General features: G+C 39.0%; 1 protein-coding gene across 13 annotated transcripts in view; it reads left to right on the top strand.

The window, feature by feature from the left end:
• Positions 1 to 25,493, top strand: part of Bbx (BBX high mobility group box domain containing) — a 239,410-nt gene that overhangs the window by 129,137 nt on the left and 84,780 nt on the right. For 12 of the 13 annotated variants that reach the window (XM_032900286.1, XM_032900282.1, XM_032900281.1 and 9 more), the window contains 2 exons: positions 18,971 to 19,141; positions 24,548 to 24,790. In XM_032900286.1, the coding sequence (XP_032756177.1) occupies positions 18,980 to 19,141; positions 24,548 to 24,790 (405 nt within the window). In that variant the 5' untranslated portion in view covers positions 18,971 to 18,979. The remainder of the gene's footprint in view (positions 1 to 18,970; positions 19,142 to 24,547; positions 24,791 to 25,493) is intronic. The other variant, XM_032900285.1, reaches the window with a different exon arrangement.

Raw genomic sequence — 25,493 nt, 5'->3', positions numbered from 1 at the left:
TTGCCTTTGGGATCCTGTTCAAACAAAACCCTGTTCTTGGCGAGGTGTTGTGTAAGTAGGGACGCAAGTACACTTGATGTCTGTGCCTCATATGTGGAGGCCACACAGGACAACTTGGAGTGTAGTTCTTGGGGTACCATCTATTTTTCTCCCTTTTGGAACAGAGCCTCTCAGAGGCCTAGAACTTGTAAGCTGACGAGCCATTGAGCCTTTGGGACCTTCCTGTCTCTACATCCCCGGCACAGGGATTTCAAGCATCATGGCACCTGGATTTAACTCAAGTCCTTGTGTTTTCAAGACAACCACTTTATTGTCTTCCCAGCCCCAAAAACCCTATCTTATAAGAGGAAATAATACTCAACTCGCCAAGCTAAGATTTCTAATCGTATGGGTCTGTGAGCTCTAAACCTGTTAGTATCTTGAAGAGTAAAGCTGGCTATCATGGGGATCTAGTTTTGTGGCTTTCTGATGGCCTCTGCCAAATTAGTAGCTGAGGTCATGCTGCAAACTGTAGAGAAAATGAAGAACAGAAAAAGAATTTGTAAGCTTTTAAAAGCTACATGCTATGTAACTAACAAGGAGGCTGCCACAGTTGAAAAGCAGGTTTAAGGAAACAGGAAGTGTGTCTGACAGGAGACAGCATCCACAGAGTTAAGACACTTCTTTGTCAGTTTGACAGTTTCTTGTTCCAGGTCCACTTACCCTGAGGGTATTTAATCAGCTGCTTCCTGAAAAGAATGTTGGAGACCGTAATGTGGGGTCAACTTTAAGCTAGTTGCAGAGTCACACTTGAACAATGTAAGCACAGAGTCTTTTGTAAGTGAAACTGAAGGAAAGAAGAAAGGGTAAATCTCAACCAGACTACCATTGCCTGAAATATGCCTGTATGAAGCAACCATGAGACACCCTTTCCTTCTTTCATAACCCTTCTTTTCCTTCATCAGCTGTCATCAGCATTAGTACTGGAATAATTCAGTTATCTTGTCATGACTGATTTTTTTCTCCTTGGTCGCTAACTTTCATGAATTACAAGCAACGTTTACCCCTACATGATGTCTCCTTATGCCCCAATGCATTTTGACTAATACTCTGTTAGGGTAAAAGCCCCAGCAACCACAGATTCCATCATTCAACTTACCTGGTTATTGTCTTTACAGATTTCCAGTTAAAATTCTCAATGCTGTTTTTTGTTCTACTTTTATAACCATAGGGTTTTCTTATTACTGCTATTCAGTCTCTTGTCTTTAAGATGTTCTGTCATAGAACAAGGAACTTCGAGAACTGTAAACTGCCCTGAATAGATCCTTTCTTGTCTGCTTCTCTCATTAGGAGAATAGAATAAAATTGCCCTTTAGGTTCTTTTCCTATATTGATCAGCTCATTTCAGAAGCTGGGTGAGAAGAAAAAGCTAAGCCATTTTTCTGCCATCTTTTATTATCAATAAACCTGGTAATTTAAACTTTAAAAGCAATACGTTAGCCATTTGTGTCTCACTAAATGGTAAAATTTCAAAATACTGTCAGGTTTATAATGTAGTGAGACAAATGTGTCTTTTCTATATCTTACACACACACACACCAATTTTTTTTTCAAAAGGGACCCTCATTTTATATTAGTTCAGTGACATGTACTAAAATCCCAGAACTCAGGAGGCTGTGACAGGAAGATCATCACTTCAAGGCCAGCTTGAGAGGCATGGAAAGTTTGAGACAAGCCTGAGCTGTAAATATACACACACACCCCCTCAGATAGTTCTCTCTCTCTCTCTCTCTCTCTCTCCTCTCTCTCTCTCTCTCTCTCTCTCTCTCCTCTCCCCTCTCCCTCTCTCCCTCCCCCCTCTCCCCTCCCTCCCTCTCCCTCTCCCTCTCTCTCTCTCTCAGACAGACAGACAGACACACATACATATATGTATATGCACTAAGTTGTACCTTAACCTCCTACAGACCCAGGTTTTATGAATGCAGTTCTAGCATGCTGCAGCTTTACTCTCATTCCTCTGATGTTTCCTAGAAGTCTAAATCCAGAAGTGACTGCTGGTCAGACTTTGCCTTTCCTCAATTTGAGTTGTAGTGGATTACAATTTTAATATGAGACAACTATCTGTGTTTGTTTTTGTTTTGTTTTTCTTTATGGTGGTGTCAGAGGGATTGGCTGTTTTCTTGTTAGAAACCTAAACAGGCTGGAGAGATGGCTCCAACGGTTAAGAGCACTAACTGCTCTTCCAGAGGTCCTGAGTTCAAATCCCAGCAACCACATGGTGGCTCACAACCATCTGTAATGGGATCTGATGCCCTCTTCTGGTGTGTCTGAAGGCAGCTACTGTGGACTCATATAAATAAAATAAATCGATTTTGGGGTTGGGGATTTGGCTCAGTGGTAGAGGCCCTAGGAAGCGCAAGGTCCTGGGTTGGGTCCCCAGCCCCGGAAAAAAAAAAAAAAAAAAGAAACCTAAACAGTCAGTTCTGACGGCCTCTTCTGAGGCCTGGCCTGGCCATTCTAACCAGGTCCCGAGAGTCACAGTTACAGGTTGGGAACAGACACTAAGGCCCTTCATTTTTCCAAGTGAGATGACTGTTACACTTGCATCTTTCTCTTCCCAGTACATGTGTTTTCTTCATTTCAACTCATACACAGTCTTTGTAGGAGAGGGGAAATTGACTAGGATTCCATAAAACTATTTGATAACATACCTTCAAGATGGACCCTAAAATTTTTTGAAGTTGGTTTAATAAATTCCTGGATATATGGGAAACACTAAAGTCTTACTAGTAAGAAAATTTATTTGATCTTTATACAAATTATATATAATAATAATTTCATATAGTATATGGCATTTATATATAAATGAAAATAGCCCAAAATAACTAATTCTATTAATATTTACTTATTTAAAAATCAAATAAATTCAATGATTATTTAATAATGTAACTCTTAAGGTAGTGATTTAATTATAGTTAAGCTTATAATGTTATTAAGGTTAAGTTGAACACCCCTTATAAAAGGAAGTTCTATGTTAAAGAAGAAATGTTTCCCTCTTTTTTTCTTGTTTTTTTGTTTCCTTGCTATGAGCTCCATGATCTTTAGAGGACTTAGTAGAAACTTTCTAGAGATTATCCTGTTTGTAAAGGTATTGTAGCAATAGTGGAAACTCCTACAGTCACTCAGGCGTGTCAGCTGGCAAGTAGCAGGGTAGCATGGTGTCCAGTGTCGAGGGCTGCAGTCCTCTTCATGCAGTGGATCAGCTCTTCTGGCAGTTAACTGGGCTAGGTCCCTCCTGCACCTCAGTCCCTTACTTCAGAAATTTGCCCAATTATTGTTCTTATTTCATAGTGTCATTTGGGGAATTAGATAAGTTGATTGTTACTGAAAGTTAGAGTGGTACCTGCTATATGTGTAACTCGAGAAAGGGAAAGAAAGAAAGAAGGAAAGAAAGAAAGAAAGAAAGAAAGTCTTCCCCCACATTTCTTGGTTGTGTTTTAGAGTTCTTCTTTTCAATTTTAGTTTCGAGTCCAGTGAAAATCTAGTTGTTCCTCTTTAGCCTGAGAAACAGCAAGGACCATAGTTACATGCCATCAACATACATACATATATATATATACACACACACATACATATATATATACATATATATGTATATATATACCATAGGAAGTCTTAGTAAAATGTTCAAAATTGTTTTTTCCTTAATACAAAATCTAAGAAATCACATGAGTTTAAAGTATCAGTAATTAAAACACAACTTAGTGAAGGTATACAGCATTCAATATTGTAGCTAATTTCTAAATTATAGAATTCAGTGCTAATTAAGCTAGGAAAGAAATGCAAAACATTGTGGGGCAAACAAAATTACCATTGCAAAAGATCCATGTATACTACAGGTAAACTTCTACCAGCGTAAAGGGTGTTGAAAGGGCTGAGTCGGTACTCTGTGTGTGTGTGTGTGTGTGTGTGTGTGTGTGTGTGTGTGTGTGTGTGTGTGTGTGTGTTGGTTGGTTGGTTGGGGGAGGAGAGAGAGGGCAGGAGGGTGGTTAGAATGCATGTGTGGAGATCAGAGGAAAGCTTTGCAGAGTTGATTCTCTCCTTCCACCCTGGGTTCTGAAGATGGAACCCAAAGTCATCATGACTTTCAGAGAAAGCATGTCTGCCCACTGGCCATAAACCAGCCTCTGCTTTCTGAAGACTTTCCACAGATTCTCTACTCTACTAGCTTACTGATGTATGTATGTATGTATGTATGTATGTATGTATGTATGTATGTATGTATGTATGTGTGTGTATGTGTGTATGTGTGTATGTGTGTATGTGTGTATGTATGTGTAATTGACAGGTCTGACAGTGGAGGTAAGCCAGGATGAACACTAATATTGACAATACTGTACTGTTCAACCCATCGTCCTCTCCCTCTGTACAAGAAAGAACTCGGTAAGCAAGGGAATGTGAGTGTAAGAATCATGAGATGTCATATGTGTCATGTGTTTCCTAATTGATTGTCTTTGACCATTTCACTTTTCTCTTCTTCCTTAATATTCCTTTTCTATAAACACCCTGCCAGTTCATAATTCAAATCCTGAAATTCAGGAATTAGCCAGCCACCCGACTCTGTTCCACATAGCTCCTCCCTGAGAAAGATGCAGAACCTACCCCAGTGTTAGGTGTCTGTAGTTATTTTTGTCAGCAGCCAAGTGGAGCTGGCAAAGTTTTGCAGTGTTCGAAATCATTTGAAACCTAGCTTCACAACCGACAGTGCCTTCAGCAGTATGGGGAAGTTTAGCTGTTAAAAGGTTAACAGTGGCTGAGTTTGGGTCATCAGAGGGAATAAAGCTGAATTAATCCTGAATAAATGGATTATTATTTGAGTTCTCCATCGGACTTTGTGTCTTTCGGGTGTCCATACGAGGAAGTGTAGGCACTGTATTATATCCTCCCTGCTCTCTCATGGTTTAGGCCACACTTGTCACTCTCTCTATTACATGCCATTGAGTTTCCAGATTGTTTTATTACTATTTATGTCCTCTCTCACCAGTGAATCTTGATCACCTGAACTTATCTTCATAACCAGTGCTATCACTCTTACTGTGAGTTCCTGCATGGGTCCCCAAAGGTTAACACAGGGTGGAGAGGGCTCGTAACGGCTCTTTGTAAGAGCTCACCTGAAGCGCTGTCTTGGAGTCTTGAGAGCTAAGCTGCTTGCAGAGCCCGGGGCAGCATTCTCTTTGCTGCAATGGGGCTCACCTTCCTGTTTGAGAAAAGCTGTGGCACTGTATAAAATGTTTCTGACATTTGCCACTAGGTCATGAACAAGGATAGGTTTGATGTCATTTCCTTCCTAAAATCCAGGTAGTTAAGTTTATGTCATTTATGTTCAATTTTTTTTCCAAAATTTCATCCAAATGTAGTTTATGTTTCAAGTCATTTAATAGTCTATTAGTTTCACATAATAATTAGTTCTCTTGTGACATTTTTATACAAGTATATAATACATTTTGCTTATATTTACTCCCATGTCTATTGTGCTCTCTTGCCCTCCTTCCCCTCACTTCTTAGTCCCCTTCCTATTCCCAAATAGTTTTTCTTCTACTTTCATATGAGAATAAACCTGTAAAATTTGTCTTCATGAGTGGCTAATTTATATAACAATGAATCTCAGTTTTCATTTATTTTTCAAGTGACATATTCGTTCTTCTATAGCTAGATAGTACCCCATATATATGGTTTTCTTTATCCATCTGTCTATTCTTAGTGTAGTTTAAATCTAACAAGGTGAGGAACACCCCCCCCACCCGACACACACACACACACACACACACACACACACACACACACACACACACAGAGCAAAGCATGCTCTGGACCTCTCATGGTGACTCATACCTTTACTCCTCACAGCTAATAGGCAGAGATGGGTGGATCCTGGAGGTTTATATAGTGAGTTCCAGGCTAACCAAGGCTACTTAGTGAGAGCCTGTGGCAAACACCAACAAGACACAAGCATACTACTGATTCTTGCTGTTGTATTTTAAAGTGTTGGCAGTAAGGTGGGAGCTGCATGCTCCCCTGGGATTGTGTGGAAGGTTTGCCTTTCCTGCTGTGCTGGCCTGTGGCCAGTACTGCGCTGTTGTGATAAACGTTAAGCTGTAAACTTTATACTGTGTAGAACACTGGATTTAATACAAGTAGCAAGAAGTTAGATGTTTTTTCACTCCAGTTATCATAACAATTAGATGAAGATGCATGTTCTTTCCATCAGTAAGGCACTTGACAGATTGACCGAGCGTTCATAGGCTAGTATTTACAAGGACATCAATACTCTAAAATGTGAGTACCTGAGTCACATAGACACTGCAGTTCTGCATTCCTTTTCTTCCCCAATGGATTCAGAAGACCAAACTTATACAAAGGACTGTTTTGAAATATAAATGGATGTTGGACATTCTTTATGTACTGAGAGATACTAATGAAGTGACAAAAATTGAAATGGTAATAGTATTCATTACAAAGTAAATATATTGATTGAATACTACAGTCCACAACAATTTAGATGTAAGACACCAGCTGTGATTGGGGCTAAAAGTGCAGAAGATTTCAGGCTGACAGTCAGTGACATGTGAAAGACCGTAACATCTGTACGTCTCACTGACCTAGAAAGTAGTTCAGTTTATCCGTGCTTTGCGGGATTGAGTATGGGTATGTAAATAAATGAATGGACTAGCAGCATTACACCGTGCTTAGCGCTGTAATATTACAAAGTAGTAGTTAAAGGGGGCAAGTGGTGGTGTCAGTGGTGGTTTTTACATATTAGAAAATATATCTGGAACTTAAGGAAAGGTACTCAAATTTCCAATTTTAAAGTACTTTATTAAAGTTTAAACAGTTTCTAAGATCTGTGAGCAAATGACCTAATTACTCCATCATGATCTCTTTTTGACAAAGTGCTATCAGCTCACGCCCCTGGAAGCTCTGTGTCCACTGCTGTATTCTTTAGGTCAGGAACTCTGTGGCCTGGACAAACTGTGTCTGAGTAGAACTCGCCCTCCTGTTCCTGCATACACTGCCCTCATGGCCATATGGAAAAAAGTGCTTACAAGAGACTGTGGAGACTCCAGGTAGAAAAAAAGGAGATTAAGGAGCAGCCATCTCAGCCACTGAGAGCCTTGTTGAAGGGAAAGTGGTGTCAAGTTAATCCTGGGCTTAGTTTAGTTTGGATTGCTCGGGGCTTTTAAAGACCTTTTGCTAATTTGCACAGCCTCTGAGGGCAAGTGTGTTACAGGGACTGCTCACTCTGTATACTAGAAAGCATTACTTTTCTATATAGTAAGCTAGGAGATACAAAATTGGCCAGCAGAGGGAGCAGATTTATTAAACTGGGCCATGAAAAATACTTAGTCCAAAATGCCTCGGTGAACAAGGATCCTCACAGATGCTCATTGCAGCTCTCTCACGCTGTGCACAGAGAGAAGACAGGACGGCCAGGCTCCGGGTTCCCCAGCTCCTGTCCTTTATGTTCGTTCCCACTGTTCAGTTGAGGGTTCTTCGTTTGCGTTTGTTTTTAAGCTTTTTGGCTTTTGTTTCTATCTTTTATTTAGTCTTATGAAGTAAAAAAGTATGTTTCTAAATGCCATAAATATTATTTAGCAAATTAAAACAAAATTTCAATGCCTAGCTCTGGAATTAAGGTATTTTCAGGTCAGAAGCCTAACAGGGATTTAATACAGGAAATCTATCGTAAGGTTGTGAGTGTTTAGAACGGGACACTATTAGGAACTAAACATTAGTCTTTGTTTTATGTGTTGAATCAGGAAATAGGAATACATTTAAGAAAAAGAAATCTTGCCAAATACAGTATATGAAACACATGTCTTTCTGCCGAAATCTAGTTCTACAGACAAGAACCGTAGCATCGCATGCATCCTAATTAATGTCCTTGCCAGGTGTGGGATGTTATTAACAACTTGACACATTTAACCAGTTTTGTGAATAAATGCACATTCAGGATAGTATTCTGAGTATTGGACAGTTAAAGGTAAGGAGCACTTTACCTTCATGGAATTTAAAGCTGATGAAATATAAGTTAACTCCAGGATGTTCATGCATGAAGACGCTAAGGCATTGAAGGTCCTGAGTCACTCAAGACACCTGGGTATTCAAAAAAGGATAACATTTCTTTTCTACTTTTGAAAAATGAGTAAAATTTCCACTTTACCACTATTTATGCTGAGTAGTTTTGTGCATATAATGAAATAAGTTAGCTTTCATGAACTTATCTGCCATTTCTTTAAAGAGCAATAGTGTAGAAAAAAGTTTCAACTGTTCATTTAGAGTGTTGACTTTTTTCAGTCATCATGATTGGACACCATGATGGACAATTAGACATTTTAGATCAATTTTAATCTTGAAACAACTAAGATATATAAAATAAAAGCACTTCTTTTAAACCGTGATCACTACAGAAGATAAAGTAGTTGGGATTTCAGGATAAATTTAGTGATTAAAATATAGTCATTTCTCGTATGAGGTGAGATTTAGTTCTTAGGAATCATTGTTTTCATTATAACTACTACATAAAATAATTTCCAAATAAATAAAATTGCCGTGTATTTCAGTTTGGTGATTTGAATGTGTTGTTTGAATGGATGGGCACTAGACTTTGCTGAATTGGTCACAGCAGGGTATAATATGGCTAGATTAAAAAAGTAACTGAGGGCTGGAGAGTTGGCTCAGCCATGAAAGGCTAGACTCACAACCAAAATATGAGAAGAGTAACCAAGACAGGCAAGAAAGAAAGATGGAAGGAATCATCTGCCAGAAAGAGCCTTGGATTTCTTTATTAATATTTGTCTAGAGTGTGCCCGTCCCATGTCAGGTCCTAGGGATGCCCTGGGGAACATGCAAAGTTCTATGTCATGAGCCCTATGATACACAGAAGGAAACAGGTGGTTCTGTGTGGTACATCACAGCAGAGCTGCTTAAACCTTTGCCATTCACAACACTTTTTCCCCCAAGAAAATTTTAAGTGATTCTTGGTATTTAAGTGCATAAATAGGTGAATCAAATATTTACTGATAAGAAATCATAAGTTCATCTTAAATTTACTTATTAGTGACAAGAAAATAGTGATGATCTATATATTTTTTATTTTTACATAATTAATCTTGGCTGACTAATACTGCAGAATATAGTCTATCTTTAGCATTTAGATATTTTTATTTTATACATGTTAGCATTACAAATGCCAGCTTTCATAAAGGAGATGTAATGGCTGTTCCTGGTTGTTAATTTAACTACATCTGGAAGGAACTACAATGTGGAATGGAGGGCTCACCTGTGGTCCAGATCTTGAGGCTGGAAGACATAAGTTTCTGACCTGGATCTTGGCATGGAGATCTTGAAGCATAGGGGCTATGAAAAGCTTAGGCCCAGGCAAGGTAGTATATGCCTTAATGCCAGGAGACTGAGACAAGGAGATCTCAGTTCAAGGTCAGCCTGGGTCAAAACAAGTTCCAGATCCAGGCGTGGTGGTACACACCTTTAATCTGAGCTGCACTTTCTGCTGGAGACCCCTATGAGGACATTGGGAAAGGAAGATTTGCTCTTCTTCTTCTGCTTCCATTTACTTGCCAGCACATCTGCTGGATCTGCTTCTACAGAAGACCAGCTGAAGCAACTGCTTAGGACTGAACAACTACTAGATGCCTGCACTTCCATTCAGAGCTGACCATTGTTGGGGTAGTTGGATTACAGACTGTAAGTCACCACAGCAAATTACCTTAATATAGAGAAACAGTTCATAAGTTCTGTGACTCTAGAGAAACCTGACTAATAGTGGACATTTCAGAAGTTGTTGGAAATTCTGTCAGTAATTTCAAGGCAAAATTAATTTAAAAAAAAAAACAACTCAATTTAACAACAATTACTTTTGAAAAATCTAACATTTTAGTAATATAATGCAAAAACATACTAATTTGATACTTAAATGCTGAGGAATGATGGTAAGAGAATATTAAAAGCTTTTGTTTTCTGTAATTGAACAGTTATGATGTTTATATATGAGCACAATGCATTTTGTGTACAGTAAACATTGCATTTCTAGCATTGGTGCTTGAAGCGGCATGTTTGTTTGTATGTCATCGTATGACACATTTAGTGCAAAGTATGTATATACTGTGTGTCCAGAACCAAGGCTGTGGTGAAGTCACAATATAGCATGTGAGAATTGTTGGGAGTAGCTTGGATTCATTCTGTACATGGTGGTTAATTTTGAATTAACTTGGTAATTCTCTGTTGAAAAACCTTTTATTGTTGCCAGATTTTTCATAACAAAGAAAACTCTAGCTGCAAAAGTAAACAGGGATGGAGATCTGTTATATGAATATCAGAGTTTGGAATTTTTTAGTATTTTAAGAGTTTGTTAAAGAAGTTCCAGGGATGAATTGATTGGCATGTGATTATCAGTACAGTTACAGCTGAGAAAACCAAACTGAAGAAAAACAGTTGAGCATGTATGTACTAGAAGGGACAGATCTTGGTATGAGATTAGAAGTTGGGGTAAATATCCACATGCAATAATTTGCAGGAAAAAGGCAAAAAGACATGTATTTTCATATATTAATGCATATGCATATATGTGTATAAGACAAACAGAGCTAATAGCTAATATAGCCTGTAAAATATTTGTGAATATTTGTGTGATGGTAAAAGATGCCTTGTGTTGTTTAGAGTTTTACTGCTGTGAACAGACACTATGACTAAGGCAAGTCTTATAAAGGACAGTTTAATTGGGGCTGGCTTACAGGTTCAGAGGTTCAGTCCATTTTCATCAAGGCTGGAGCATGGCAGCATCCAGGCAGGCATGGTGCAGGCAGAGCTGAGAGTTCTACATCTTCATCTGAAGGCTGCTAGTGGGAGACTGACTTCCAGGCAGCTATGATGAGGGTCTTAAGCCCAGGTGCACAGTGACACACCTACTCCAGCAAGGCCACACCTCCCAATATTGCCACTCCCTGGGCCAAGCTATATACAAACCACGACATGCCTGGTTACTACTCACCAGGCTCTGGCATACTTCTCAGGGCTATGGATGTTGAAGGCAGAGGCCTGGTGCAAAGCAATTTATTTGAGAATCTAGAAAACATAGACTGAAACCTGAATCAGTAAAGAGATAAGGTACTGTGTCATGGTTAGAAAAATCTACATGTGCGCTATCAGCAATTACTGTGGAAAGTTAGCACCAAAATCAGGACCATGTCAGTTCACCACAAGGTAGGCACTTTGAACAAATGCTTGCTTCATGGCCTTAGCATATGTAGAGACCTGTCTGGCTTGAGAAAGGCCAGTTTGTACAAAGACTTTTTGGTAAAGAAGTCTAGGGTTTCAGAGAGGACTCTCACAGATGGGTTGTATACAGACCAAAGACAGAGATTAATGAAGCAAACTATTGGCAGTTAAAGATACCAAAAATATAATAGCTCAGGGTAGCAAAAAGGGAAGACTGGAGTGCAGTTGGAGTACAGGAATGAGTTGCTCTTGACTTGGCCCAAGAAGAAGAGAAATTTTGAATTGGTACAGCAGGAAGGAATTCAGAAAGGTTCAAGAAGGCAGGACATTCTTAGAATGTGTCACACGTGGGAAGAAAAACAGTGTGGAAGATTAGTCAAAACTGAGGCAGGGTTTGCAGATCTTGTTTGAATTCTAGCCCTTGAATTCATACTGGTCCTGGGGTTGTGGGTGTTTTGCAATAGCTTTGTCACTCACAGTGGCTTTGTTTTTAAAAGGAGATGATAGCAGCATCTTTTCTCAAAACTTATTTTAAAAGTTAGACAGTAATTCATGTGAAGTGTTTGGTATGTAGCAATGTTCATTCAATAAAGTTTGCTGGTATTATGAAGCAGCTTTGATTAATGGCTGAGAACCAGATTCTGAAACCAGACTTCCTGAGCTCAAATATTGGTTCTGCCAATTATGTGTCCTGATATGATTTATATGTATTATTTGTGGCTTACCAAATGATCAATAAATTTGCCTTCTTGGCCAGCATAATTGTATCCTACCCAAGTGACATGTATTTAATGAAAATTTTTGTTAATTTATAAGAGGGGCAAAAAAATGTCCCTAAATTACATGTGCCTTGGTTTTCTTGTCTTGTCCAAGACACTACCTATCATTTAGACTTGTAAACATTGATAGGAACTGAGGAGAAGTGCATTTTCTACAGAGCATATTGGGGCTGATAAGACAAGTGTTTCCTTCATCGGTAAGCACTGAAGACCAAACTGAGACTGCAAAGTTTTGTGGAAATGTGAGGCCCCAAGAGTAGCCAGAAATCTGAGAATTGCCCTAGAGAAGAAAAGACTTAGAGCTTGGCTTGAGAAAGGACAGGACCAGTTGTGATAGGAAAAGAGCACCAGTAAACCCCATTTCCGCAGTGCTACATTTTAAGAGAATAATGAAAATCAATTAACAAGTGGCCACAGAAAGGAGTAAAGCTACTGGAACAAGTTTTTAGTCTGATGATAACAACTGTGTGGAATTAGCTTTGATTTATTACATCTATCACATTTCTTTAATGAATGTGTCTTCTCCTTTTCGCAATTTTCCTGCTTATTTTTCTTTTCTGCATGCTCTCTTTTAAGTATACTATGCTTCTGCTAACAGAATAGCATAAAAGCATCAAAGCAAAGAAGTCCTGTTCCTATGTTCACTTTCCACCTACTGCCTGTCCAACACAGGTTAGACCGATGGGGTTAAAAAAAATGGCCAGCATGCTTATTACTCTGAAGAGTTCCTAAGGGCCATTCACATGAGGGCATAATAGTACATACACTGTACAGGAACATGTCAAAGGTCAAAAACCTGCAGTACAGCCTTTCTGTCTGTGTGAGTGATAGGAAGTAGTGTGCGGAAGGCAAGTGGTGTGAACCAGTGCATATGTGAGGTTGGTGAAGGCAGAGAGGACAGAGAGTCAGACTTCGGGCATGGGAGAGCACAGAAATCATAGCACAGAAGCCATGAGGGAGGGGTGGAGAGAATCTATGGGGAAGTGCAAGGGACAGAGCAGAAGCAAAGGGTGAGCTGAACAGGAGTTATGGTGAGTGGGGTTGGACACCAAACCTGCAGACAGGTCCTCATCAGCACTGATGAGGAAACGCCTGTGAACATAATTTTTTGTACTTCATCTTCCTGTTAAAGAGATGATTATGACCTAAATGCTAATAAATGCATGTAAATTTAAAACCCTTTGTTAATATGTAAACTAAAAGGCAATTTTTAAGCCTGTTAAAGTGTAGCAATTTGGCAGTTAACACAAATCCCTCTACACAGTACTAGAGAAAGTAATGGTTGCATTGCTGTTATTGACTTTTTTTGTGTAAATAGCTTCTCCTTACCAAGTTGTCTCTTGGTGCCTTGCCTCTTCAAGGTAGCTGTTGTCTTGATATCTGTAGTTTAGAGCAGAATTTTGTCTTGTTAGGCTGCCCTGAGAACAAGTGTCATGGAATGCTGCAAGTATTAAAAGGTCTTAAAAAATATAGTTTATCATGAGTTACGTGAAGAGACTAGCACAGTTGAAACACTTTGACTAGTGGTGCGGTCTTATTCATGAAGAGCACACAGACATGACAGCTGAAGTTTCAATCGAAGAGCTTACTGTTGTTTCAGTAGGGAACATTTAGAATACTTATGTGACTTTTAACTGCACTGCTTCTAAAATGAGACGGTTTATTGAATGAAATATTTTTTCACCTAACCTGTCTATAGGTTAGGATTCTCATTAGAATCCCAATAAATACTAATGATGTCATTTATAGGGTTTTTATCTTCAAAGAGTTGTCATCTAATACATTTTTCATTTTGGGTCATCAGAGACATGGTACATTTTCTGCCATAAATCTCTGAATTTCTTCCCTCATCCTCAGTGTGCTCTTTAGGTTTTCCAAGTCCTTTAAACTACTACTTCTGCCGTAAGTGCTCAGAGGTGACAGACTAGAAGGCTTCATGTTAGATTCCCCTTCCCTTGGTAAGCAGGTTGGTGAAGATAGGCTTTCTGGATCATCTCTCCTGTTTGCTAACTGTAGCCTTATGCAAGGTACTTAGCTCTCAGTTGCTTCAATTGAGATTCACAGTGTTAACTTTGGAATGTTCCTATGAGGATTGAAAATAAATATCATCTATATCTATATCTATATAGATATGTTACATCTAGAATTGAAGTCCAATTGAAATGACATATGTTTTAGTTGTGTGTTAGTATTGTTTTAAGAACTTTTTGGAGTATAGCATCCTGAGGAATATGTGGTTAAAGATTAGAAAAGGAAAACATTTATACTGTTTTAGGAACTGCTATGTGCTTTAGACTGTTTCTACACCCTTGTAGATAACTGAAACTGTATTCTGTATACCAGATATTCACTATCCATCTTTACCTGTGATAAAGATTCATTTTCTTATTAGGTATGTGAGAGATTGAATACTTATGAGAAGATATAGAAGTATGGATATAAGGAGCACTTCAATATATTTGATAAAAGATGTGATGTTGGTGCAGTATAAATGGGTTGGTAGTCTCTTCATTGGCAGGCACTCTCTCTCCATGTTGTTAGTTACAACTTGCTTGCTTGCTTATCAGTACCACCACCCTAATGTAAAGTAGATGGCCTGGTTACTCTGGAGATCCCATGCTAATGTCTTCAGAAACCTGAATTCCTTCTGGAGCTGTGTGTTATCATTGTCAGAACATGGTTTCTCTCATGTCATTCACTAGCATACCATTCCACAGAAGAGGAATACACACTGGACGCATTGCTGTTTATTCAGTGTTTTGGATAGGGTCTTTATCACTTGGCGGCCTCAACAACAAAGTTTGGTTTCATTTAGATTATCAAGTACTCCACTCATTGATCAATGAATCTGAAACGATGGAATAGCCCTCTTTGAATGAAATCCATCTATTGTTTCATACAGACTGATGGCTGGATTTGTTGTTCTTTGAGAAACAGCAGCCAGAGTAAACTAAAATTTCATGATTAAACTAATAAAATTTCCCCCCTCTCATTTATTATTGGGGTAGTTTCTCAGACTTATGTCTTTTTTGTCTTTCCTACTTAAAAAAAAGAATCCTTTTGATTCTTCTCTCAATTTCTTACTGTTTGAGAATTATAATCAAGAACATCATTAACTGCTACTGTTTCACCTTCTTCTGACAGTTTGGAAATAGACCGATAGGAAATTATGTCTAGCTTGTTGGATTAAACAGATGTAAATTATTCACGTGTCCGGTTCACAGTGGGAGGTGCTTCACACCTTTAGACCACACTTTGCTGACCATTCCATTCTCACACGTACTACCTTATTCACTCAGGAAGAGTCCACTCATTGTATTCATCTCTCAAGAATGCTAGAATTAAATGTCCAGCTTTATGTCTGACCCTGTGCAGCGGTTGCTGGCTCTATTTCCTCCCACATCCAGGTGGCTCTTGGTTTTCACATCACCTGATATAAGCCACCTTGGCCTGCATATCAGAGTTGGACAGTTTCATTCCCCTTCCACATCAGGGAAAGAACATCTGAATTTAGAGAAATGAAAGAGATGGTGGTTACTCTGAAGCCACCATAGCGTACAAAAATAGTAGATCGTTGCCACAGTTAAGTACTGGGGTTTATATAGCTGTTTGAAAATACTCACATCTAACTGATCTCAGCACTTTGGCATGTTAGTAGACAGGCAAACAGATAAGGTCTTGAATCATCATTTAAAAAGCTCAACAGTAGAGGAAGGATTTGTCTAAACTGTTATTCAAAGGAAAATGTAGTGAAATTGCCAATGTAAGGTCATTATACATATTTCTGTGTAAGGAGAATTATTTTTGAAGCACCAAAAAGGATACAGTAACCGAGTAACATGTGGACTGTATAGAAGGAATGAAAGAATGAAGACAGGTCATGCAGGATGGGAGTGAAGGTAAACCCCAAACTACATATACTAGCCATTAGCATGATGCTTGAGATTCTATTTTATCTGTGAGTATTGAATTATACATGCACACACATATAGCGGACCCTCTGTTTGATTCAACTAGCCTCATAAACAGCCAAGAAAAGAAAAACCTTAGTGTTTGTGCTGCTCTTGTACAGGGTTCTCCTTGTCATTAGTCCCCAAATCTAAATATGATAACATTTTATAAGAGATTTGGGCATTCTAGGGTTTTAGTGTCTGTAAAGGGTACTGAATACATATGCTTGTGTTTGGAGTAAATACTTTTTGTATGTAAACTAATTGTATAATGTAATTCTCAAGTCTTGGAGCCAAAATACATTTTTCTAAAGGCACTGGAAATACTTTACCCTCTGCAATTGATAAAATGCCTAAATGTATGGTTTCCCATGGATTTTTTTTTTTACTATTAAAAATGTTATCTCATAAAATATTGGGTCCCCAATATGGATTTAATTACCACTCAAGACAGCTTATCCTGAATGATTAATAAACCACACAAGCAGCCGTTTCCTGTGCTCTCTGTGTGGCAGTGGTATTTTGGGAAATTGGGCTGCCCGTGCCAAGCCTTCTTTGTGGCTGGAATGGCGGGAGTTGTTAAAGAGCCTATCAATTCACAAGAAACCTTTGCTCTTCTATCAAGAGCATGCCGGATAACCAGCTCCATCAGAGTTTTCAATAACTTCTTGTGCCCTTAGAGCAGCCACACGAGTCATATAATTACTTCATTCAGCAGAAATCGTTGCTACCAAAGCCTTAGGAACACTGTTTGCTTCTTCCTCCTCTCCTTCCCTTCCTTTTTTCTTTCTCACTCCCTCCTTTATTCTCTCCCTTCCCCTACCTACCTCTCACTTTCTTCTGTTTGTTTGGTTGGTTTTTTGTTTTTTTTGTTTTTTTTGGTTTAATTACAGACAAATGCATACTTAGTGAAGAGTTTTTAATCAAAGTGAAATTTTTTATTTTATGAAAATATTTGATTGCTATCTTTAATAAGAGAACCATCTCACTGTCATCTTCAGTGATCCGGTTGAATAACTAGCAGTGTACTCATATTTTGATATGAACAGGGTGTGTTAATTAGGAAGAGCATGATATATACAACTTCAGAGCCAGGGGGATGACTCAGTGAGTAAAGGCACTTGCAAATAAACCTGGCGATCTGAGTTCGAGCCCTGAAATCTGTATGTTAGAAGGAGAGAAGTTGTCCCTGATGATACCACTCCCCACCCCCTGCCCTCCACACACACACGATAGAGGTTTAAAGGGTACAAAATGACATAGTACCTGGGGTTATTGAAACTAGTCAAAGGACATAGGTAAGTTTGTCTGTGGTCGAATAAACACTTCCCTCTCTCTTAAGACCAATGGCGAACACAAATATTTACATTACGATTCATAACAGTAGCAAAATTGCTGTTATGAAATAGCAATGAAAATAATTTTAGGTTTGGTGGTTACAACCTGAGGAACTGTATTAAAAGGATCACAGCATTAGGAAGGTTGAGAACCTCTGAGTTAGAGGGAGATGTTGATTGACATGGCTAAAAGTGGCATTCCTGGGAGTAGGGAGACATCTGGGTTCTTTAAGAAATTGCACTGGTCCAGGTACAGCTGGCCAACTTTTCAGACTAAATGAGTGAACGAGGGCCTGACTGGACTACTCTTATCAATGTGTTTCAGTGTCTAAGATGATGTCATACAAGTTTTAAAAGAAAATCCTAGTAGATAGCTTTTGGTTTTGAAGTGAGGACAGCTCAAAATTCAGAAATAAGGAAGATGGATGAGTTTGCCTGCATTATGTTGTTTACAAGGCCCAAGAACAGGGTGAATCCTGATGTTTTATGATCCAAGATTGTTTTTAGAGAGTGTTCTGAATTTGATGACATTATAATACAAGGTTGTATTGGTGCAGATTCATGGAGTGAGAGGGGATGTGCGTTTGTGCATAACTGTCAGTATCTCTTCCTAACTCACTCAGTGTTTGATTCCACTGTAGGATTTGAGTTTTACATGTGTATATATGAGTAACAGTCTGTTTCTTACATCAAATGAATGAGAAATTATATAGCGGATAGCAGACATGATAGTATGTAAGGAAGTGCTTCATTTCTATAGGCTCTAGGATTGGTTGATTGAGATGATGGCATGCCGTTACAACCTACGGGTATGGACACAATGCTTTTATCATCAAGTCATTAAAAAATAATGGTCTAAAGGATATTAACAAATTTATAACATGATCATTTCTTAGCTATTTTAGTCAACTATGAATTTAAAAATTTGTAAAGGCTCAGTGCCCCCTCTTTATTTAAAAAATAAGGTTACATATATGCTGGATGCAAAAATGTGTTTTGTTTGTCATAGATGACAGCTCAATCTGCTTCATGATCCATAATGTGTTCATGCTCCAGGTGTTTGGACACTGCAGTTTCAAGTGTGTATTTCACTGTATGAAATAGATTTGTTTCAAACCTAAACCAAGAAGAATCAAGTGATTCTTAGAAAGCATTTATTTAATATTAAATGTGTTTACATTTACCTTAGCATAGACTGCCCAATTCCCTTGTAATATGAAATGGCAGCCATGACAGAACATGTGGAGGGCTCCTCTGCTCCCTGGATAGGCAGGTTTCATCAGGCTTGTGATAGAGCCGGGTGACACTATCCTGAATAAACATGAACAGGTGAGTGTAACTGGTAATCCTCTAATATCTTATTTAGGTTTTAAGTTTTGAATTTACTGAGTGGAAAGAAGTAGACTTATTAAGGTAATTTTTCTAAAGCTCAATTTAGCCCATTAAAATGAATACATGATTATGTACTTAGGATTCTCACTGAATCCAGTAAATGTCTGAGCTGATAGATGGTTTAGAAATTTAAATTATAATCCAATGAGAGCTAACTGGGAAAAACAAAGTAATTTTAATTAAACTGACTTTGGTTCATATTCACATATTCTTTGTCTTCTGTCTCCTCCCTCCCGCCCAGGTCACAGTTATGAAAGGCAGTAATAGAAATAAAGATCATTCAGCAGAAGGAGAAGGGGCCGGAAAACGACCAAAACGGAAGTGTCTTCAGTGGCATCCGTTGCTAGCCAAGAAACTTCTGGACTTTTCAGAAGAGGAGGAGGAAGACGAGGAAGAAGAAGATATTGATAAAGTAAGCCTTCTATTCACCATAGAAACCTCAAGGATATTTAGGCATTAATCATTTTCTAGAAAATGTAATAAAAGTTTCATAACTTAGTTCCTGCTTAACTCCTAAATTTAACTTTAATTGCTCTTCTAATATTTTAGAGCAGCAGGAGTCCTTTTCTAGCAATTCTGTCCACTCCCAATTCGTGAACTGAGATTCAGATGGGGCTCTTCATAAAGTGCTGGGTGCTCCCCTGCCTCCCAGGTCCTGCTTTGCTTCCAGCGCAGCGCTGCCTCTTGCCATCACGACATTTCTGAGGTGCACTTAGTCTGACTGCTGTGCCATTTGTGGTATCTGGCTGTACTCACTCTCCCCTCCCTGAACACTCGCCACACTCTCTTTAAAGTCCCCTTCTTCTTGGACACCTACCTCCATGCACAGTTAGCCCCAGGAGTCAGGGCAACCGTCTTTCCATTATTTCAGTAAAGAACTGCCTCCTCAAAGGCCAAACTGTTGTATTTTAAGTTAGGGCTTCTTCACAGCACTCACAGTTGTCTGCCCTGTGCTTAGCTGCACACGTGTTGGCTTTTCAGACCCGAGAAGCTCTGTCCCAGTAGAGGGTTTGCCCTCTTTGTCCAGGCTTTAGAATCAGGCGTGGCGCTTGGCCCATAGCATACTGAGTAGAGGGAGAAAGGCATGTAGTTGTCATGAGAAACTTTACAGCTGTATGCTTTTCAGTGTTTTTCAGGCCATTGCCATCAGTCACCTTTCTCTGAACAACAAACATTTTACAGAACTCATCATGTTCTGAGCAGTGAGCCCATTCCCAAACATGCCCTCTCCCATAATGTCGACAGTAACTGTTTGTGAGGCGTGTTTCAGTGCCCGTTTAATTTTAAGATAGTTGTGAAAGGGAAGTTTCAAATCATGGCACTCTTCTTTAGGAAATGGCTGACTTTAGCCTTCGTTTGACTTTTCTGATTCATTCGCCTTGTTGATTACTTGATCCTTGCGGTTGCCTCTGCTTTCCATGGCAGCGCTCTCTTCTGTTTATATAGCTTCCTTCACTTCCATTTTTTCTGGTTTCTTTCACTTCATTCCCATTTATTACCCTTGAATATTAACGCCTAAATCTCTATAAACAGTTTTATATCTGTAATCTCAGTCTTTGGGGGGACTTAGTCGAAAGGAGTGGAGTTTGAGGCTAGCTTTGGCTATGTAGTAAATTTTGAGGCTAGCTTTGGCTATGTAGTAAATTTTGAGGCTAGCTTTGGCTATGTAGTAAATTTTGTCTCAACAAACTAAACAAAAGTAGCCGTCTCTCAGGCTGGACCTTTAGTCTCTGTCATCATCATGGACTTTTATCCTGAACTCTATACTCAGATTTCAGTCTACTGTATCCTCATTTCCATCTCTATCATCTCTATCTTTGTCTCTGTCTTTTTTCTCTATCTCTCTATTCTATCTCTCTATCTCTGTCTCTAATCTACCTACCTACCCATCCATCCATCCATCCATCCATCCATCCATCCATCCATCCATCCATCCATACTAGGAATGTTGGTTTGAATGTGCTCAAAACTAACTTTTCTTCTCCAAATCTTGTCTCTTTTCCCTTTATGAGTAAAGGCAACTACAGCATTTCCAGTTAATGCTTACCTTGTTTGATTTTGCTCAAACTTTTTTTTTTTAATTTTATTTTTCTTGGATATTTTATGTATTTACATTTCAAATGTTATTTCCTTTTCTTCCTTTTCCATAGCCCCTCCCCCTCCTGCTGATTCTATGAGGACGCTCCCATTCCCACCAACCCACTCCAACCTCAACACCCTGGCATTCCCCTACATTGGGGAAACGAGCCTTCACAGGACCAAGAGCTTTTCCTCCCATTGATGCTGGACAATGCCATCCTCTGCTACATATGTGGGTGGAATCATGGGTCCCTCCATGTGTACTTATTGGTTGGTGATTTAGTCCCTGGGAGCTCTGATGGGGTCTGGTTGGTTGATATTATTGTTCTTCCTGTGGTATTGCAAACCCCTTCAGCTCCTTCAGTCTTTTCTCTAACCCTCCATTGGGGTCCCCTTGTTCAGTCCAATGGTTAACTGCCACCATCCTCATCTGTATCAGTAGGGCTCTGGCAGAGCCTCTCAGGAGACACCCATATCTGGCTCTAGTCATCAAGAACTTCTTGGTATCAGCAATAGTGACTGGGTTTGGTGGCTACATATGGGATGGATCCCCAGGTGGAAGAGTTTCTAGATGACATTTTCTTCAGACCCTGCTCCACTCTTTGTCCCTGTATTTCCTCCTGTGAGTATTTTGTTCTTCCATCTTCTTGGGCTTCATATGATCTGTGAATTTTTTCTTAGGAATTATAAGCTTTTGGGCTAATACTCACTTATCAGTGAGCGCATACCATACATGTTCTTTTTTTATTGGGTTACCTCACTCAGGATGATATTTTCCAGTTCCATCCATTTGCCTATGAATTTCATGAAGTCATTTTTAATAGCTAAGTGTACTATTACTATAGCTAGTAGTAATATAGTAGCTAGTTACTCCATTGTGTAAATGTACCACATTTTCTGCATCCATTTTTCTGTTGAAAGACATCTGTGTTGTTTCCAGCTTCTGGCTATTATAAATAAGGCTGCTATGAACATAGTGGATCATGGGTCTGTGTTATATGTTGGAGTGTTTTTTGGATATATGCCCAGGACTGGCATATCTGCGTCCTCAGATAGTACTATGTCCAATTTTCTGAGTAACCACCAGACTGATTTCCAGAGTGGTTATACCGGTTTGCAATCCCACCAACAGTGGAGGAGTGTTTCTGTTTCTCTGTATCCTTTCCAGCATCTGTTGTCACCTGAGTTTTTGATCTGAGCCATTCTGACTGGTGTGAGGTGGGAGCTCAGGGTTGCTTTGATTTTCATTTCCTTGATGACTAAGGATATTGAATACTTCTTTAGGTGCTTCTTGGCCATTCGGTATTTCTCAGTTTCTATCCATCCACAAATTTTCTCAGATGTACCTTTCAAATCATGCCCTTTATGTGACTCCTTTTTAAAATCCCTTTTGAACTACCTTGGTGCAAGCCACCACTATTTCTAGCAGAAATTATTTTATTCCTACCCATCTTCCTTCCTCCATGCTTCCTCTTGTATTGTCTGTTCTGCACAAAGCAGTCCCAGGAATCCTTTTAGAATGGAAAGCCAGTCATGCCACCTCCCTGCTTAACAAGGGCAAGATTGTGTACTCACTGCTCTGTTAAAACAGGGCCTGGCCCATGGCAAGTCCCTAGTAAACAGTCGTTGAGTGAAAGATTAAAGATCAGTTGACTCTGTCTTAGAAATGTCCCTATTCCCACTTTTAGTCTCAGAATTTTAGGTCATTAATATCCAGTTCATTATCCCAGTGGCAGGTGACCGCCTAGCTACCAATAACCACTTCAAATGCAAATTACCCATCACTATTTGTTCTGCCCTTCATGGGATTATTTTCCAATTTCAAATCCAGTTAAATTCTAACCGCTCTTGATTCTATCTTGAATAATATCTCTGTCCTTATATCATATTCCTCATTTCTGGATTTCCATTATCTCTTTTCCCTGGACATTGGAAGTTAACTTTTAATTGGCTTCTCAAGGTTCGATTGCCATGATTTCCTCACAGAATCCGCGATCTGTGGTATCAGAAGCAGCTCTTTATTTAAAGTACAAATCTGACACTGCTGTTTACGCATGGCTACATTTATATTAGGGACTTGTCTTGTTACTGCAACACAGCACCTGATAAAAGCCACATGAGGAAATGTGTGTTGTTAGTTCCAGGCATGTAGTCCATCATAGCAAGGAGAGCATAGCAGCAGTGGCAGGAAGGAGGCAGCTGTCAGATGGCATTCCTAGTATGCAGGGCAATGGATGCTATTGTCTGTGTTCAGTCTTTCTATGTCACTTAACCTAATCTAGAAAACGCCCCCAGATGTTGTTCCTATGATGATTCTAAATCCAACTCCACAGAGTTGTCATGTTGTGTCAAGGGTATACTCCCCCTCCCTCCCCATTCATACGTTAATACTAATTTTTAAAACATGGTAAGTTGGAATAAGCAAGTGATTTATTCTACAGTATTTTTCTTGCTGCCTTGTAAATATTGTGTGAAGGAGCAAGTAGAAATACTGTAGTTCTAGTACTTTCTGGACACTGGTCAGGAGCCGCTTCAGAGCCACAGAACCAGAACCTAGCGCCTAGCAGTCCTTTATTAACAAGGCCTCCAGAGAGCCTAGTCCACTTCTGGGTATCAGCTGCCTTCCTGAGTAATGCAGACTGATGAGTACCTTGAACCTCCTTGGTTTTCACTGTAGAACAAGAAATGAAAAACATAAACTTATGTAATCTGCATTTCTACACATGATTGTGTTGTTTCTGAGAAACATTACAGAATTATATACTCTAGTCTTAGAGATGCTGCACTCTCGATATTTCCTGAGATCTGTGACCACAGATGTGCTTCATGCAATTTAATCTGGTAGTAATGATGGGAGTGTTACATGGAGGATTTAAAAGAGAGACACTAGACCATTGACAAAGCTGTACCAAGCCTGAGAATTGCAGATTCAGAAGGGCAATGAGTAGACTTGGTACTTTATGGAAGTCCTCAAAGACCTTGAATAGTAATCAACAAAACACTTAGGAAAGAAAGGACTCAAAATTAAAGTTGACTGTTTAAGCCTAGGGGAATTTATCCTTATTGTCATAACATCTTGGAAGATAAGACCAAGGTTTATGTGATTAAAGTTGTACTCTGAAGCTCTTTAAAACAGTTATGTAAAGGGTTCTGTTGATATTTTATACAAGAAGCTCTACCTCTGGCATCTGCAAAAGCTTGAATGTTCTGTATTTGCTCCTTATCATGTATGCTTTCATGGTAAACATTCCTTCCCATGTTATGAGCTATAAGGCATTACTTTTTAATGAGTAGAAAGAGCGAATATACATGTGTTTTCATGTGGATATCATTAATCTTTAGACTCATAAACCACAAAGTCATTTTTTGTTCACTCTGAGGAATTGGTTAAATGTTAATACCAGATAATGAGTTGGCCTCTGCAGCTATAAAGGTAAATAAGAGAATTTTGTTCTTAAAGGCTCACTGTTTAGTGAGAGAGGAAAAGGTAAGTAATTATAAAACAATGTAATATATGCTGTTATACAGATATGAAGAGGTTACCATGGAAACTAAACATTGCTTAAGTTAGTTACCAACCACCAAGAGTAATGAATGATTTTTTTAAATTACTTTTTCAGTTTGTTAGATGTTTAAATGGAGCTATGAAAAAAATACAATTTGAAAATCAAAACTGGTTATTAAATCAAAATAGTTGGAGCTATGTTAATCACATGGCTTTTGCTTTGGTTGGTGGTAGGTTCAACTTGTTGAGGCGGATGGCCTAGAGCAAGATGTTGGTGAGACTGAAGATGATGAGTCACCAGAGCAGCGAGCCCGGAGACCAATGAATGCGTTTCTTTTATTTTGCAAGCGCCATCGATCCCTTGTCCGACAGGAACACCCAAGGCTTGATAACCGAGGTGCTACCAAGATACTAGCTGACTGGTGGGCTGTTCTTGATCCAAAGGAAAAGCAGAAATATACAGACATGGCCAAGGAGGTAAGTTATAAGGACAAGGTATGGTAGTAATCATGGAAACCAGTTATGTAAAACTTAGGCAACAAATATGCAGTGGCCATAGTTAATGGTGTCATCTTCTGTTGTCATCAAATGCAGAGATTTTTCTTCCATATCACAGGAATATATTAAATTGATCACAGAATGGTAAAGTTCTGATGCTAAATAACATGTGTGCATGTGCGAATGTGATAATTTTGAGTCTCAGCTTTTCTTAAAAAAATTAGTACAATGAAAAAATTGGACAACGGTTTTAGTAAACAGTTGGTAAGAGACATGCTGCGCCTTGTTTCTGCAGTGTAGCATGAAGATATGAAACCCATACATGAATGACTGGCAGTAAAACAGGATGTGCTGTGATGTTTGAGCAGTTGTAGTTGGTGGGAAACATTCCCACATGGGAAGGTGGCATATGAATCCCTTAATGATAGCAAAAACTGTGTATCTTCAGTCAGTCTGTATTTGATTTGTTTTTACAGTAGTCTGGAATTAATATGAGATCTCTGTACATTAAGTATGAGTGGACTTAGTTCTAAGTAAAGAATAAGTAGTGTTATTGTAGTTAAGTCTGAAAGGAAGAATTCTAACATTATTTACTTAGAGTTTCAACTTGCAAAAGAACTTGATTCATAAAAAATCCCTGCTACTCCATTAACTTCTGTGGGGAAAAAACGAGCCATTGGGG

This window comes from Rattus rattus, chromosome 4 (assembly GCF_011064425.1).
Source record: "Rattus rattus isolate New Zealand chromosome 4, Rrattus_CSIRO_v1, whole genome shotgun sequence".
NCBI classification, from domain to species: Eukaryota; Metazoa; Chordata; class Mammalia; order Rodentia; family Muridae; genus Rattus; species Rattus rattus.
The sequence above is the reverse complement of the archived record's forward strand: the minus strand, read 5'-3'. Positions and strand labels throughout refer to the sequence as shown.